The sequence below is a fragment of the Schistocerca americana genome, chromosome 8 (assembly GCF_021461395.2).
Source record: "Schistocerca americana isolate TAMUIC-IGC-003095 chromosome 8, iqSchAmer2.1, whole genome shotgun sequence".
In the NCBI taxonomy this organism is placed as follows: domain Eukaryota; kingdom Metazoa; phylum Arthropoda; class Insecta; order Orthoptera; family Acrididae; genus Schistocerca; species Schistocerca americana.
Genome location: NC_060126.1, coordinates 465,259,633 through 465,272,126, shown reverse-complemented (window position 1 = coordinate 465,272,126; position 12,494 = coordinate 465,259,633). Strand labels below are relative to the sequence as shown.

At 37.6% G+C, this 12,494-nt stretch overlaps 1 protein-coding gene across 1 annotated transcript in view; it reads right to left on the bottom strand.

Annotated features, from left to right (window-relative positions):
* Positions 1 to 241: 241 nt before the first annotated feature.
* Positions 242 to 12,494, bottom strand: part of LOC124545920 (calcium uniporter protein, mitochondrial) — a 141,859-nt gene continuing 129,606 nt past the window's right edge. Inside the window, exons 5-6 of the mRNA XM_047124881.1 lie at positions 9,637 to 9,840; positions 242 to 6,715 (exon numbers count right to left, since the gene is read on the bottom strand). Coding sequence (XP_046980837.1) covers positions 6,407 to 6,715; positions 9,637 to 9,840 — 513 coding nt within the window. The 3' untranslated portion in view covers positions 242 to 6,406. The remainder of the gene's footprint in view (positions 6,716 to 9,636; positions 9,841 to 12,494) is intronic.

Here is a 12,494-nt window from a genome sequence, read left to right as displayed (position 1 = left end):
TTTTTTAAGAAAGGGGGAGAAACTGGACATAGTTAAGTACACATCACTGCTTACGTCAAAAATCTTGTTGTCTTATTCCCCTCTGAGAATGTGTACTATAACTGTAAAACTGACCCATTGCACATATTAGTTAGGAGTCATAATTATGATCCATGGAACATGCAAATAGCTAACAAACAAACAATGAATTGTGTGTTAAGAGGAGAATATATCAGTGGAAGGCTATGAGGAGGAATTACAGTTTATTTGTAACACAGCTCTTTATTTTATTTCATTACCATTTGCTTTACAGAGTTATGAACAAACATTCTTCCAGTGTACCCATGTTCTTGTGTACTCTTGTCTCACTTTTATTCCTTTACTATTTATTGTTCATTTCAATTAATTTTTAAAATTATGTGCACAGATCAAAAGAAATGTTGACATAACCTGTACTTAAAATAATAACTGAAAGAATTGTCAGACCTCACATATGCTGTTCCTTTTTATAATGGAAAGAAATTCTGCTCAAACACATAACCTTTTAGTAAAATATTAATGTTGTGTCAACCTCAGAATCATGAAATTACTTTTACATAAATGTACAAAATTTCTAAAACTAATTGGTTTTTACAGTTATATAAGCTCATTGAACAATCACTAGTATATCCAACTGTAAATTTAGTAATGTATAAAAGGAACTTCCAGTCTCTCTATTTACAAAATATTTTGCAAATCTGTGGGATCAGGAAAAACATGCAAAAGATATATTGCACAAACATACAGTTTTGCTTCTGTAACACATTAATAAGATACCTGGAACAGCAATAAAGAAAGTTTATATTTGTCTTCAGCTAACCTGAGAAACGAACACAGTTACAGAATGTCAGAACTATATTTTACAAATACATAGTACACAATGAGTTACACTGAACTTGTGCATCAAATTAATAAAATGAAAATAAAAAATACAAGTTGAGACTTTGTCGGTAAAAATATGAAATTTTCACCTGCACAGTTTTATACCCTGTCAGACCTGTGGAAACATCCGCAATGTCGTACAGAAAACGTGACTAAATATTGGGAGGAAGGTGTAATTTCCAAAGGAGAGTAGTGATGTAAAAAGCTTTATTTTTTTCCTTTTTTCTTTCATTTTTTGCAAAGTGTGCTTCCTAAAAGAGCTGTGTAAATATGTCTGTATTCTGACTGCACCAAGTTTTGTAATACAGCACCTGCACATCATTGTGAGAGGTGGGCTTATCTGTCTACTGACTGCACTGTGAGAGTCAATTAAACTTTTGGTTTAACAAATTAACTGTGGACAATTTCAATAATTAAATAAAAGAAAAATACATCTTCAAAGTAATATCTAAACATTCCACAACATTGTTTACATTTGTTAAGAAATTTGCAAAATACTTTTAATGTTGCAATTTTTATGCTGTTTTGACAATAAGAGAGAGAGAAGGGGGGAGGGGGGAGGGAAGTGTGGGGGAGGGGTGGGGGGTAGATGGGTCAGACAGAAAGAAAGACACTGCCTTCAGTGCACATATTCATTCAACAACTGGTCATTATGATAATGTAGCAGTTAAATGTAGGGTCTGCCACTTTGAATTTTAATGTGCAATTTGTATCAAACATTATATTACTCATATTACAATGAAAGGAGAATTTCTGATAAGATAAGGACTACACAAGTGTGTTTTACTGTAAGCAAGCAGTTACTCATTATGAGAAAAATCTTATTCAGATGGAAGTGCAACAGGATAACACATTCAAGATATGGCAACTCAGCATCATAGCAGCTGGTCAACCAGTTATAATGGCAAACTGTTTGGTATTCTCTTTATTAAACTGAAACAATTTCTAAGTTACATGTTGTGTGGAATTATCTTTCAACAGCCTAAATGTAGCATTGAGTGAAGCCAACATGTACGTGCACAGTCTTAGCCAGCAGATTTTATAATTATGCATCTTCTGTTCCATGTGGGTTTGGGGTGCACAATCTATTATAGTGGTATAGGATGTTATCTGGTGGAATATTTACTTATGTGTAACAGATTTTATTTATATCTCATTAACATGAATGTGGAAGTTGAACTGGATTTTATGAACACACAATTCTTCAAAGGTTTATTTTCAAGTGACATTGTCAAACAAAACTGAATGTATCTTCTGCCACTTTGTGACCATTACAGTATCATGCAGGTTTCCACGTGGATGTGTTGTCCTTAGCAGTTGATGGCAGAAACAAAGAGGATGTACCATAATTTAGTACATAATTAAGCTATATGATAACAGGAATATAGGAGGTTATCTAACAGAAAAATCGAACAATGTTTAAATGTAAACCAGTAGTGAAAAGTTCAGTGCATTGTGCCCCTGACACTTTGGTTTCTTTGCAATTTCATCTTGTAGAAAAGGGTAACGATGCACTTTCTGTAAGACAAGATATATTATAAAGACAAATGTAATTTAGTGTTTATGTAGGCTAAAGCAACAGTATTGATGAAAGCCTCAACTGTAAGCAATTAATAAGGCACAGACTACTCAAGTAGTCAACATTCATTGTGCCTGAGAATTGACCTAAAGATAAGGTATCAGTTTGAGTCACCTTTCCTTTGATTTTCTTGGTATTGTAACAACACCTTTTATGAAAATGAGGTTATATGAACTGCTTTAATGTCATATATTGTTACTGTCAAATTAAAATGAGATCAGATGTAACAGTGAAACCTAAACCAATTGATCAAAATAAAAACCAGAAAGTGAATGACAAGAATTAATATTAACTCTTCAACAATTAAGAAGTTACATTATTCCAGTATGGCAGTTTCATTTTATTTCTTCCACAATTTAATCAGTCTGCATTAATTTTACACAATGTATGACACACACACATTCTAATGCTATAAGAAATAAGCATTAGATAAAATAGATATTAATGTATATGAATTTTTTTTTAAAAAAAACTGCGATTTATCACAAAGCTACCTACTGCTTTGCTCTTTTCCATGTACACTTAACAAACCTGAGTGTACAGGAATCCATTTTGTAATTCATAAGATATATTAACAATTTGTGCATTTGAAGAAGGGAAGAAAATAACCATTTTGAAGAAAGTTGAATGCATTTTACATAGTTTAGTGACTTTTCTTGTAGTTTTAAAATTGTTTTTACAAATATTTTCAGAATAGCTACAACATGCTAAATAGCAAATTTAGACATACCATGTTTTATGTTTTAGAAATCTTAATTTAAAATCTTGGCACTAGCTTTTGCATGCAGTTAGTTGGCTGGTTTTATTATTTTTTAAATCAATTAGCAAAATACTCTATTGGCTAATATAGATAATGCTTCACTGAGAGATCACTTGCTCCTCTTTATTACTGAATGAGAATTTCAAAAGATTTTGTTTTAAGGAAACTCTTAGGTTGACTTTTTGTTAATATATGTTTATTAAATGTATAAATGCTTGTTATATAACTATAGAAACTTAGATTGCAAGTAAAAGCACTAAACTCAAAATTACAAATTAATAAGCAGATTAAAATTAATTTATATGTTAGTACAAATTACAAACTAGGAAAAGAAATAAAACTTCATTTCAATAGCTCTGTATTACAAAGAGTAGTATTAGGGGCCTGATTATGTACAATGCAGCCAGTTTCTCTGTGCCATCTAAATTGTAAATCCATTGAAAAAAGGTTTCGATACGAGGGTCTCTGCTTTGGTGAAATATCAAATTTGTTACAGCTACTGATTGTCTAATTTTCAGTGTTCAGAAGCAACAGTTCAACTCATTCAGTACTGCAAAAATCTGCACTTTCCTCCCTTTTCTACAATTCATATTAATAGCTGTGAATACACTGATACAAAAGTATCTTACACTTAAATGTACATTCCACATGCTCACAGATGACTCACATTTTGTACAAGTTTAAAAATATGTAAAAGGAAGATTTTTTTATGCTGATAGCTCTTCATACAAAGATACATAATCAGGACCTCAGATACCTATTCAACCATGTTCCTACCCAAAATTACATATCAAACTTACACAAAGGATGAAAGTAGGAAATTCATCAGGTGCAACAAATTAAAAAACTAAATTTACATTCTTGTATGATTAAGGCTTGTGATGGAAAACAAAGCACACACAATTTGTGCAACCAGTTAAATATTAATTTTTACAAAGCACTTTATTAGCTACAGCAATAAGTAGCATTATGGCGACTACATAAGGCATCTAAATGTACTGCAGCGAATTCAACTCTACTACTCTGCTGCAATGCTTGTGATATGTACTGCTCTGCTTGTTTACTACATAACAACGGTGTCACATTGGTTACCTTGTTAGGAATGTACAGCTGAGGAAATATGTTGTGCTGTAGGCAGATTTTGATTGAAGACAGTTGTAACAGTACAAAAGACATAATTTCATTCCCTTTCTTTATATTGTATAACTTATGATTAAATATCAGAAACCGGTCACTAATATTTTGCAGTTTTACAGTTTCAGTACGTATCTGTTTGTGAGGTGGACCAGCAACAGGCTGAGGAAATTGAAGCAAAAAAGGGGGAACACTGGCTGGCAGAAATCTTATGTAAGTGATTTTCTCTAGCAATGTTGCAGTATATAGAAAAATAACTGTGTGAAATATTTCTCTCTGCACTCAGTCCTGTAATGAACATCTTTCTTGATGCCGGGCTACATAAAACTTGATCGCTTGGTAGGCTTCTATTTTAGCAACTTACATTCTGGAAATGCGATGAAGCATGCAAATCTAAATAAAAGTAGTTTCAATTAGAACAGGAATAGGTCACCCAATCCGGACATGAATGATATTAGGACCTCATATGCCAAGTTCCGATTATAACTTGCTGTCTTGGACATCAGCTTTAATTTGTATAAGAATTTGAATGTATATGTAAAGAGATGAATACGTCACAGAATCATTCTGCAGTAACAGGACATAATGACGAATGCACAAGAGCAGCTGTCTGGTGCTATTGAACTACTCTAGCTACCTCAGTTTCACCTGCCAAACCATTATTACAATCAACACCTGCCTTCCATGTGAAATTATACAAAACATAATGCTTGAAATGAGTACATTTCACACAGCTTATTACTTCTGGTAACCAAGTGCAGCCATATACTAAAAATCAGAAAATATATTCTCTCTCAAAAGTTGGAGATAGCAGAGCTTAGCAACACAATATTTCATCACAGTCTTAGCACTCAGTATGTTACCAACTGAACAGCCACTATACAATCTCCAACCAATATTCAAGTAACTACATCTCCACAAATTACCTTATTTTAATTGTACATTTGGCTGCTTTGTAGGAAGCACCATGTTGACATAACCACAGTACAATAAAGCTAACAACAAGAGTAAAAAAGGTTGCACTGTAATCTGTATCTATAATCATCTTAGCCTGTCTGGTAACTGTAGATAATAGGTCTTTCAGTAATATTTTAGCTGAAAGAACGGAACTAGTTCTGGCAATTTAAAATGAAATAAAGAAACTTGTCTTCGGGCAAGAAGAACCAGTCTATTCCTGACAGCGACGAGGAAACTGGTTTACCGTTTTACACACTAGAATCTACAGCTTCTCCACGAAAGTAATTCGCACGTGCATCTCGACTCTCTATAGACTTCACTCGAGGCACATCCATTCAATTAGACCAGTCTTCGAAACTCGACGATCTGCTTTTTAAATTGAAAGCACAATACAGTTACATAACAATTACAATACTTTAACCTGACATTCGCTCGAAATTGGAACACATTAATTCGATGCCACACACCATTTCATACAGAGCTATTATGCAAAAGTTATATTCCGGCTTTTTAATGACTCAGCAGAGCGCAGAAATGTTAAGTTTCCCTACAAAATATCCCAATTTTAATAACAGCTCTCTCAGTTTCTTCATGCAGAGAAACTGGAGAAATGTCAGACCGTTAGGCATGTTTCTTTAAAGGGCATACAAAACTGACACTACTGTCAAAATTTGTTACCTCTACCGAGGTCACATTCTAGATACAAAACAAAGATTCTCAAGATTTAGGTAGAACCCAGAGAAGCGACGTTCGATATTAAGTAATCGTTTCCTAAGTACAATGCGGCAAACGTCCGTGTGGGTGGACAACAAAATTTCGAGCGCGAGGAAGGTTACTAGCAGTCCGTGCTGCGACATACTCGCTAGGCCCTCGGCAGCTACAGTTAGTGTTTATTTTTCTTCACAGACACCTTCAGTTTGAGCACATATTATTTCTCACAAACCACAGAATACTCAGAATTTTGGGTCGGTTAATATTTGAATAAGACCATCTCAGGAACCCCACTTTGTACACGCCAGTTCGAACTGCAAAGGTATCTGGTAGAAAAACGTTAGAGAACAGACAGCAGAACGCGGTTACGTGGACCCCCTCGTGGCGCTCCTGCCGCGCTGCAGGAGGCTACGTATGTGCGCCTGGGCACGCTCGAGGGGAGAGCGCGGCTCGGTGCCATCTGCGCCGGCGCCCGGCCGTGACCGTGCCGACGACAGATGGTGGGGGGGCAGGTGCAGCTGCAGGGGATCACGCAGCCGGCGCAGGTCCGCTTCCAGCTGAGCGATGCTGTCCTTGAGCTGGTTGTAGCGGCCCAGATCCAATCCTATCTTTCGGGCACGCTTGTGCAGGATGATGAGGTGCTGGCGGTCCTTCACATCTGGAAGGAGGTACTCCTGAAAAATAAGCAGAGGACAAAATAACCCGTGTAGAAAAAAGAATGAGGTATGTCTACAGTGTACAAACAAATATAGCTTATTTTCTTGTTTAAAAAGTTACAAATACAGAACACATATTATTAATAGATTCACTGTAATATTGGTTCCACACAAAACTCGATTGTAGTATATACAACATTTCCATCCCTGCTGACACTTGCAGTATTGCAGGTAGGTGCAGTAAGAAAAATCAGGCATGGCGGAGCACACACTGTGAGAGGTCTACCAAATAATAATTCCATATTCTCAGATTTCCAAAAAGCAACTGACAGAGTGCCCCACTGCAAACTGTTAACAAAGGTAGGACTGTACAGGGTAGCTTCCCAGATATGCAAGTGGCTCAAAGACTTCCTAACTCTAAAGTCCCAGTAAGTTGTCCTTGATGACGAGTGTTCATCAGAGATAAGGGTATTGTCAGGAGTGCTCCAGGGAAATGTAATAGGACTGCTGTAATTCTCTATATACATAAATAATATGACAGACAGGATGAGCAGCAATTTACGGGTGTTTTCTGATGATGCTGTGGTGTATGAGAGGGTGGCATTGTTAAGTGACTGTAGGAGGATACAAGATGACTTAGACAAACTTTCTAGTTGGTGTGATGATAGGGTCTTGTTATTGGAAGAATTTTAGGAAAGTTTGTGTTATCTGTAAAGGAGACTGCATGTAGAACACTACTACAGCCCATTCTTGAGGGCTGCTTGGGTGTTTGGGTCTCCACCACCCATATTAAATGAAGACATTGAAGCAATTCAGAAGTAGGCTGCTAGATTTGTTACCGGTAGGTTCAATTAACACGCTAGTATTACAGAGATGCTTCGGCAACTCGAATGGCAATCCCTGGAGGAAAGGTAGCATCCTCTTTGAGGAATATCATTCAGAAAATTAGAGAACCGACATTTGAAACTGACGGCAGAAAACTTCTGCTTTTATCTGTTCAGGGAAGCTACAGAAACTGATAAACATGACACTAGCTTTAACAAGAAAGAAGAAAGTATCAAAGGATATGGGTCCTGCATTCCCATGCTGAAGCAAATTACCGCTGCCAACAGCAAAAGGAGGACTACAGTGGTAATGAAACGGGAAAATCCCTCGGATGTTGGCGCACCAGCTACATAAACACTGATCAGGCAGAACATTATTACCACTGATCTACTATCAGTATAAATCCATCTAGGCAATAGCAGTGTCACCTGGCAAGGAATGACTACTAGTCAGGCACATCACAGTGCACGCAGTATCGGTGAAAATGCTGTCCATTTGTAGAATGGGGAAGGCGTGCGGTCTATTTGAGTTCGACTGAGGGCAGCCTGCAATGGCTCGGGAGCTTGGCACAAGCATTTCAGGAACTGCATGGTTCGAGGAGGAGGATGAGATTTAGTGTTGAATGTACCATCGACAATGAGCTCATTAGATATTGTTGGGTGTACGAGGAGTGTTGTGGTGAGTGTCTTCAACATGTGGTGAAACCAAGTCCAGATGTCGCAGGGTTGTGCGGCCACCCCTCATTACAGATGTTGGACATCGTAGAATTGGCAACTGGTAAAACAGGACAGGTGGCAAACTGTGGCGGAACTAACATCAGACTGTAATCCTTGGCAGAGTACAAGTGTGTCCGAATACACAGTGCACCAGACACACCTAACGATGCACTTTCACTGCTCATGACCCATGCATGTGCCAATGTTGACACCACAACACTGGCAACTACAACTGAAATAGTGTGCTGCTGTTTAGTAAACACTTTTTATTAATCTTGATGAATTCTCTAGCATTCAGCAGCCTGACTGCAATATTTTGCATGTTTGAACACCACTTGCATCTCTCAACTTTTTGTTTATTTTTCATACAGTAGCCTTAAAACCCATTTTCAGTGCCCTGTAAAAAATTATTTTATTAACACAGTAATAATTCCTCAGTTGATGTATAAGTTTTTACACCAATCAATAAAATAATTTTGTATTACACTCGGGACATAGTTAACCCTACTGCTGATACTCGGAGGGGCAGTCTTGAACTTACACAAGATACAGAAGCCAAATTCCCAAAAGATAGCACATGTTAAGGCAACAATGCTTTTTCAGATTTCGCACCAGCTCAAGGTATTGCTACCCCATTTTAAATGCTGCAATGATACTATAATCATACATTACAGCTGCACCTAGCAAATATCAAAACCTAAGACTCAGAAGAGTCAAGGAAGAACATAAAACACTGGTGTAACACAAATAGGTTGGCTCCAAACTATTTTATGTTGATGTGTCTGAATAACGAGCTGTACAACCAGGCGTTTTTATTTCCTACTCAAATGTATGGATACAGAATCTGTAGAAAATTCCTGACTTCCTCAAACAGTGTGTAAGATGTATAATCAAGTGTAGACTCCTTTTCTGACATACATTTGCGTGGGAATGCTGCAAAAATTTTAGACAAATAAATGTCTTTAAGAGTAAATGCAGCACCTGCATACGTATGCATATATTTAGACCTCTGTATTTGAAATAAAGACTTCAAGTTCAATTGTGCATTGTAGAATTCTCTCATACCTTATTTCTCTGGAAGGAAAAGAGAATTTATTAATCAATACAGATTCTACAATTGTATCATAAAACAGTATCACTAACTAGTCAGTGTCATTAGCTGCAGGTGAGAGTCTGATGGTAAAAGGCCAACAAATGGTTTCTTTGCCATAGTCTCTGAAGTATGTAATAGGCACTTTCTTATGTTTTTAGTGTTATCATTTTCGCATTTACTCCTTCATTACAGCGAAAGTTTCCTCATTATTCTGTAATTTGCATGGCAACTGGCAGCACTGTCCTCCCACCCACCACCCTCAACCCTCCCCCTCCCACATACACATACACCCCAAAAATACATACCTGTCTGGTCAATACAAAGTAGGCATAGGCAGCCATAGCCGTTCCGTAGGTCACGAAGTAAGTGACAGGCTCCATGATGTCCCAGGAGTACTCCCACCAGGTGAGCCGTGCCAGGATGCCAAACTGCACCGACATAAGGCCAAGGCCAACCCACGTCAAGATGTTAGTTCGGCGGGAAGCTATCTGTTCCAGTTCCTGTCGCTTCTGTATGGAGCAGAGAACAGAACATTTTTTGTATTTACACAATACCCGTTTTTATTATAAACAGAGAATTTATTTATTGTAGGAATTTGCATTACTAACCCAAAAATATTTCTGAAATGAAAGTGGTGACAAACATTATTGTGTTTATAGATTATATTTTCTGGCCAATATGGGGGACTCCAAATAGAGGGTGCAGAAGAAATAACTCTTGAGTTTTACGCTTATATAACACAACAGTGCAAAATGACAGATCCACACAATTATAGACCTATATCGTTGATGTCAATCTGTTGTAGAATTATAGGACATGTTTTATGCTCAAGAATTATGATGTTAGTGGAAAATGAACAGCTACTCTATAAAAATCAACATGGATTCCACAAACAGAGATCGTGCAAAACTCGGCTCGCTCTGTCCTCCACGAGATCCACAGCGAAATGGACAACGGGGCTCAGGCTGATGCTGTGTGCCTTGATTTCAGTAAGGCATTTGACACTGTCCCACACTGCCTTTTCATTAAAAAAATACTAGCTTACAGAGTATCGGAGCAGACCTGCGACTGGATTCAAGACTTTCTTGCAGATAGACTCCAACACGTCGCTCTTAATGGAACTAAAACTACAGAGGTAAAGGTAATATCCGGAGTACCACAAATATATAAATGATCTAGTAGAAAGCATTGGATGCTCTTTAAGGCTATTCGCAGATGATGCAGTTGTTAATACCAAAGTAGTAACGCCAGAAGATAGTAAAAATTTGCAGAATGACCTGCAGAAAACTGATGAATGGTGCAGACTCTGGCAGTTGACCCTGAACGTAAAGATATGTAACATATTGAGCATACATAGGAAAAGAAATCCACTACTGTATAGCTACACTATTGATGACAAACAGCTGGAGACAGCATCTGCCATAAAATATCGAGGCGCAACTATCCAGAGCAACCTTAAGTGGAATGAACATACAAAACAGATAGTGGGAAAAGCAGATACAAGACTCAGATTCATTGGAAGAATCTTAAGGAAATGCAACTCATCCACGAAAGAAGTGGCTTATAAGGCACCTGTTCGCCCGTTTCTTGATTATTGTTCATCTCTCTGGGATCCCTGTCAAGTATTACTGATAGAGGAGATCCAACAAATGGCGGCATGTTTCGTCACAGGATCATTTAGCTGGTGAGATAGCGTTACGGAGATGCTAAACAAACTCCACTGGCAGATGATACAAGACAGACGTTGTGTATCACGGAGAGATTTACTATTGAAATTTTAGGACAGCACTTTTCAGGAGGAGTCAGACAACATATTACTTACCCCCACATACATCTCGCGTATTGACCACGAGGAGAAAAATTGAGAAACTAGAGCCAATACACAGTCTTACTGACCATCATTCTTCCCACGCAATATTCGTGAGTGGAACAGGTTTGGAGGGATCAGGTAGTGGTACCAAAAGTGCCCTCCACCACACATCATTAGGTGGCATGCGGAATATGATGTAGATATAGACGAGTAACATTCATAAATTTAATGCACAGTTTGAAAGAGTCGTGTTTGCCATTTACAACACACACACACACACACACACACACACACACACACACACACACACACACTTTAGGTTTTGAAAATGACATCATCCAGACCGACAGGAAGTGCAAAATGACTAAGATAGATGCCACCTACAGGAAAACTAAAGAGACCTTTGGAGAAAAGAGAACCACATGTGTGAATATCAAGAGCGCAGAGGGAAAACCAGTCCTGAGCAAAGAATGGAAAGCAGAAAGGTGGAAGGAGTATATAGAGGATCTATACAAGGGTGATGTACTTGAGGGCAATATTATAGAAATGGAAGAGGATGTAAATGAAAGTGAGAAGGAATATATGTGTGATGAATTTGACAGAGCACTGAATGACCCAAGTTGAAACAAGGCCCCAGGAGTAGACAACATTCCGTTAGAACTACTGATAGCCTTGGAAGAGCCAGCCATACCAAAACTCTACTATCTGGTGAGCAAGATGTACAAGACAGAGGAAATACCTGCAGACTTCAAGAATAATATAATAATTCCAATCCCAAAGAAACTAGGCACTGACAGGTGTGGCAATTACTGAACTATCTTTCTAATAAGACACAGTTGCAAAATACTAACATGAATTATATATAGACGAACGGAAGAATCGGTAGAAGCCAAACTCAGGGAGTATCAGTTTGAATTCTGTAGAAATGCAGAAACATGTGAGGCAATACTGACCCTATGACTTATCTTAGAAGAGTTGTTAAGGAAACACTAACCTACATTTATAGCAATTGTAGACTTAGAGAAATTGTTTGAAAATGCTGACTGGCATATTCTCTTTCAAATTCTGAAGAGGCAGGGGTAAAATACGGGGAGCAAAAGGCTATTTACAATGTGTACAGAAACCAAATGACAATTATAAGATTTGAGGGGCATGAAGGGAAGCAGTGGTTGCGAAGGGAGTGAGACATGGTCGTAGCCTATCCCCAATGTTATTCAATCTGTATAATGAGCAAGCAGTAAAGCAAACAAAAGAAAATTTTGGAGTAGAAATTAAAATCAAGGGAGAAAAAATAAACACATTGAGGTTTGCCGATGATATTGTAACTCTGTCAGAGACAGCAAAGGACATGGA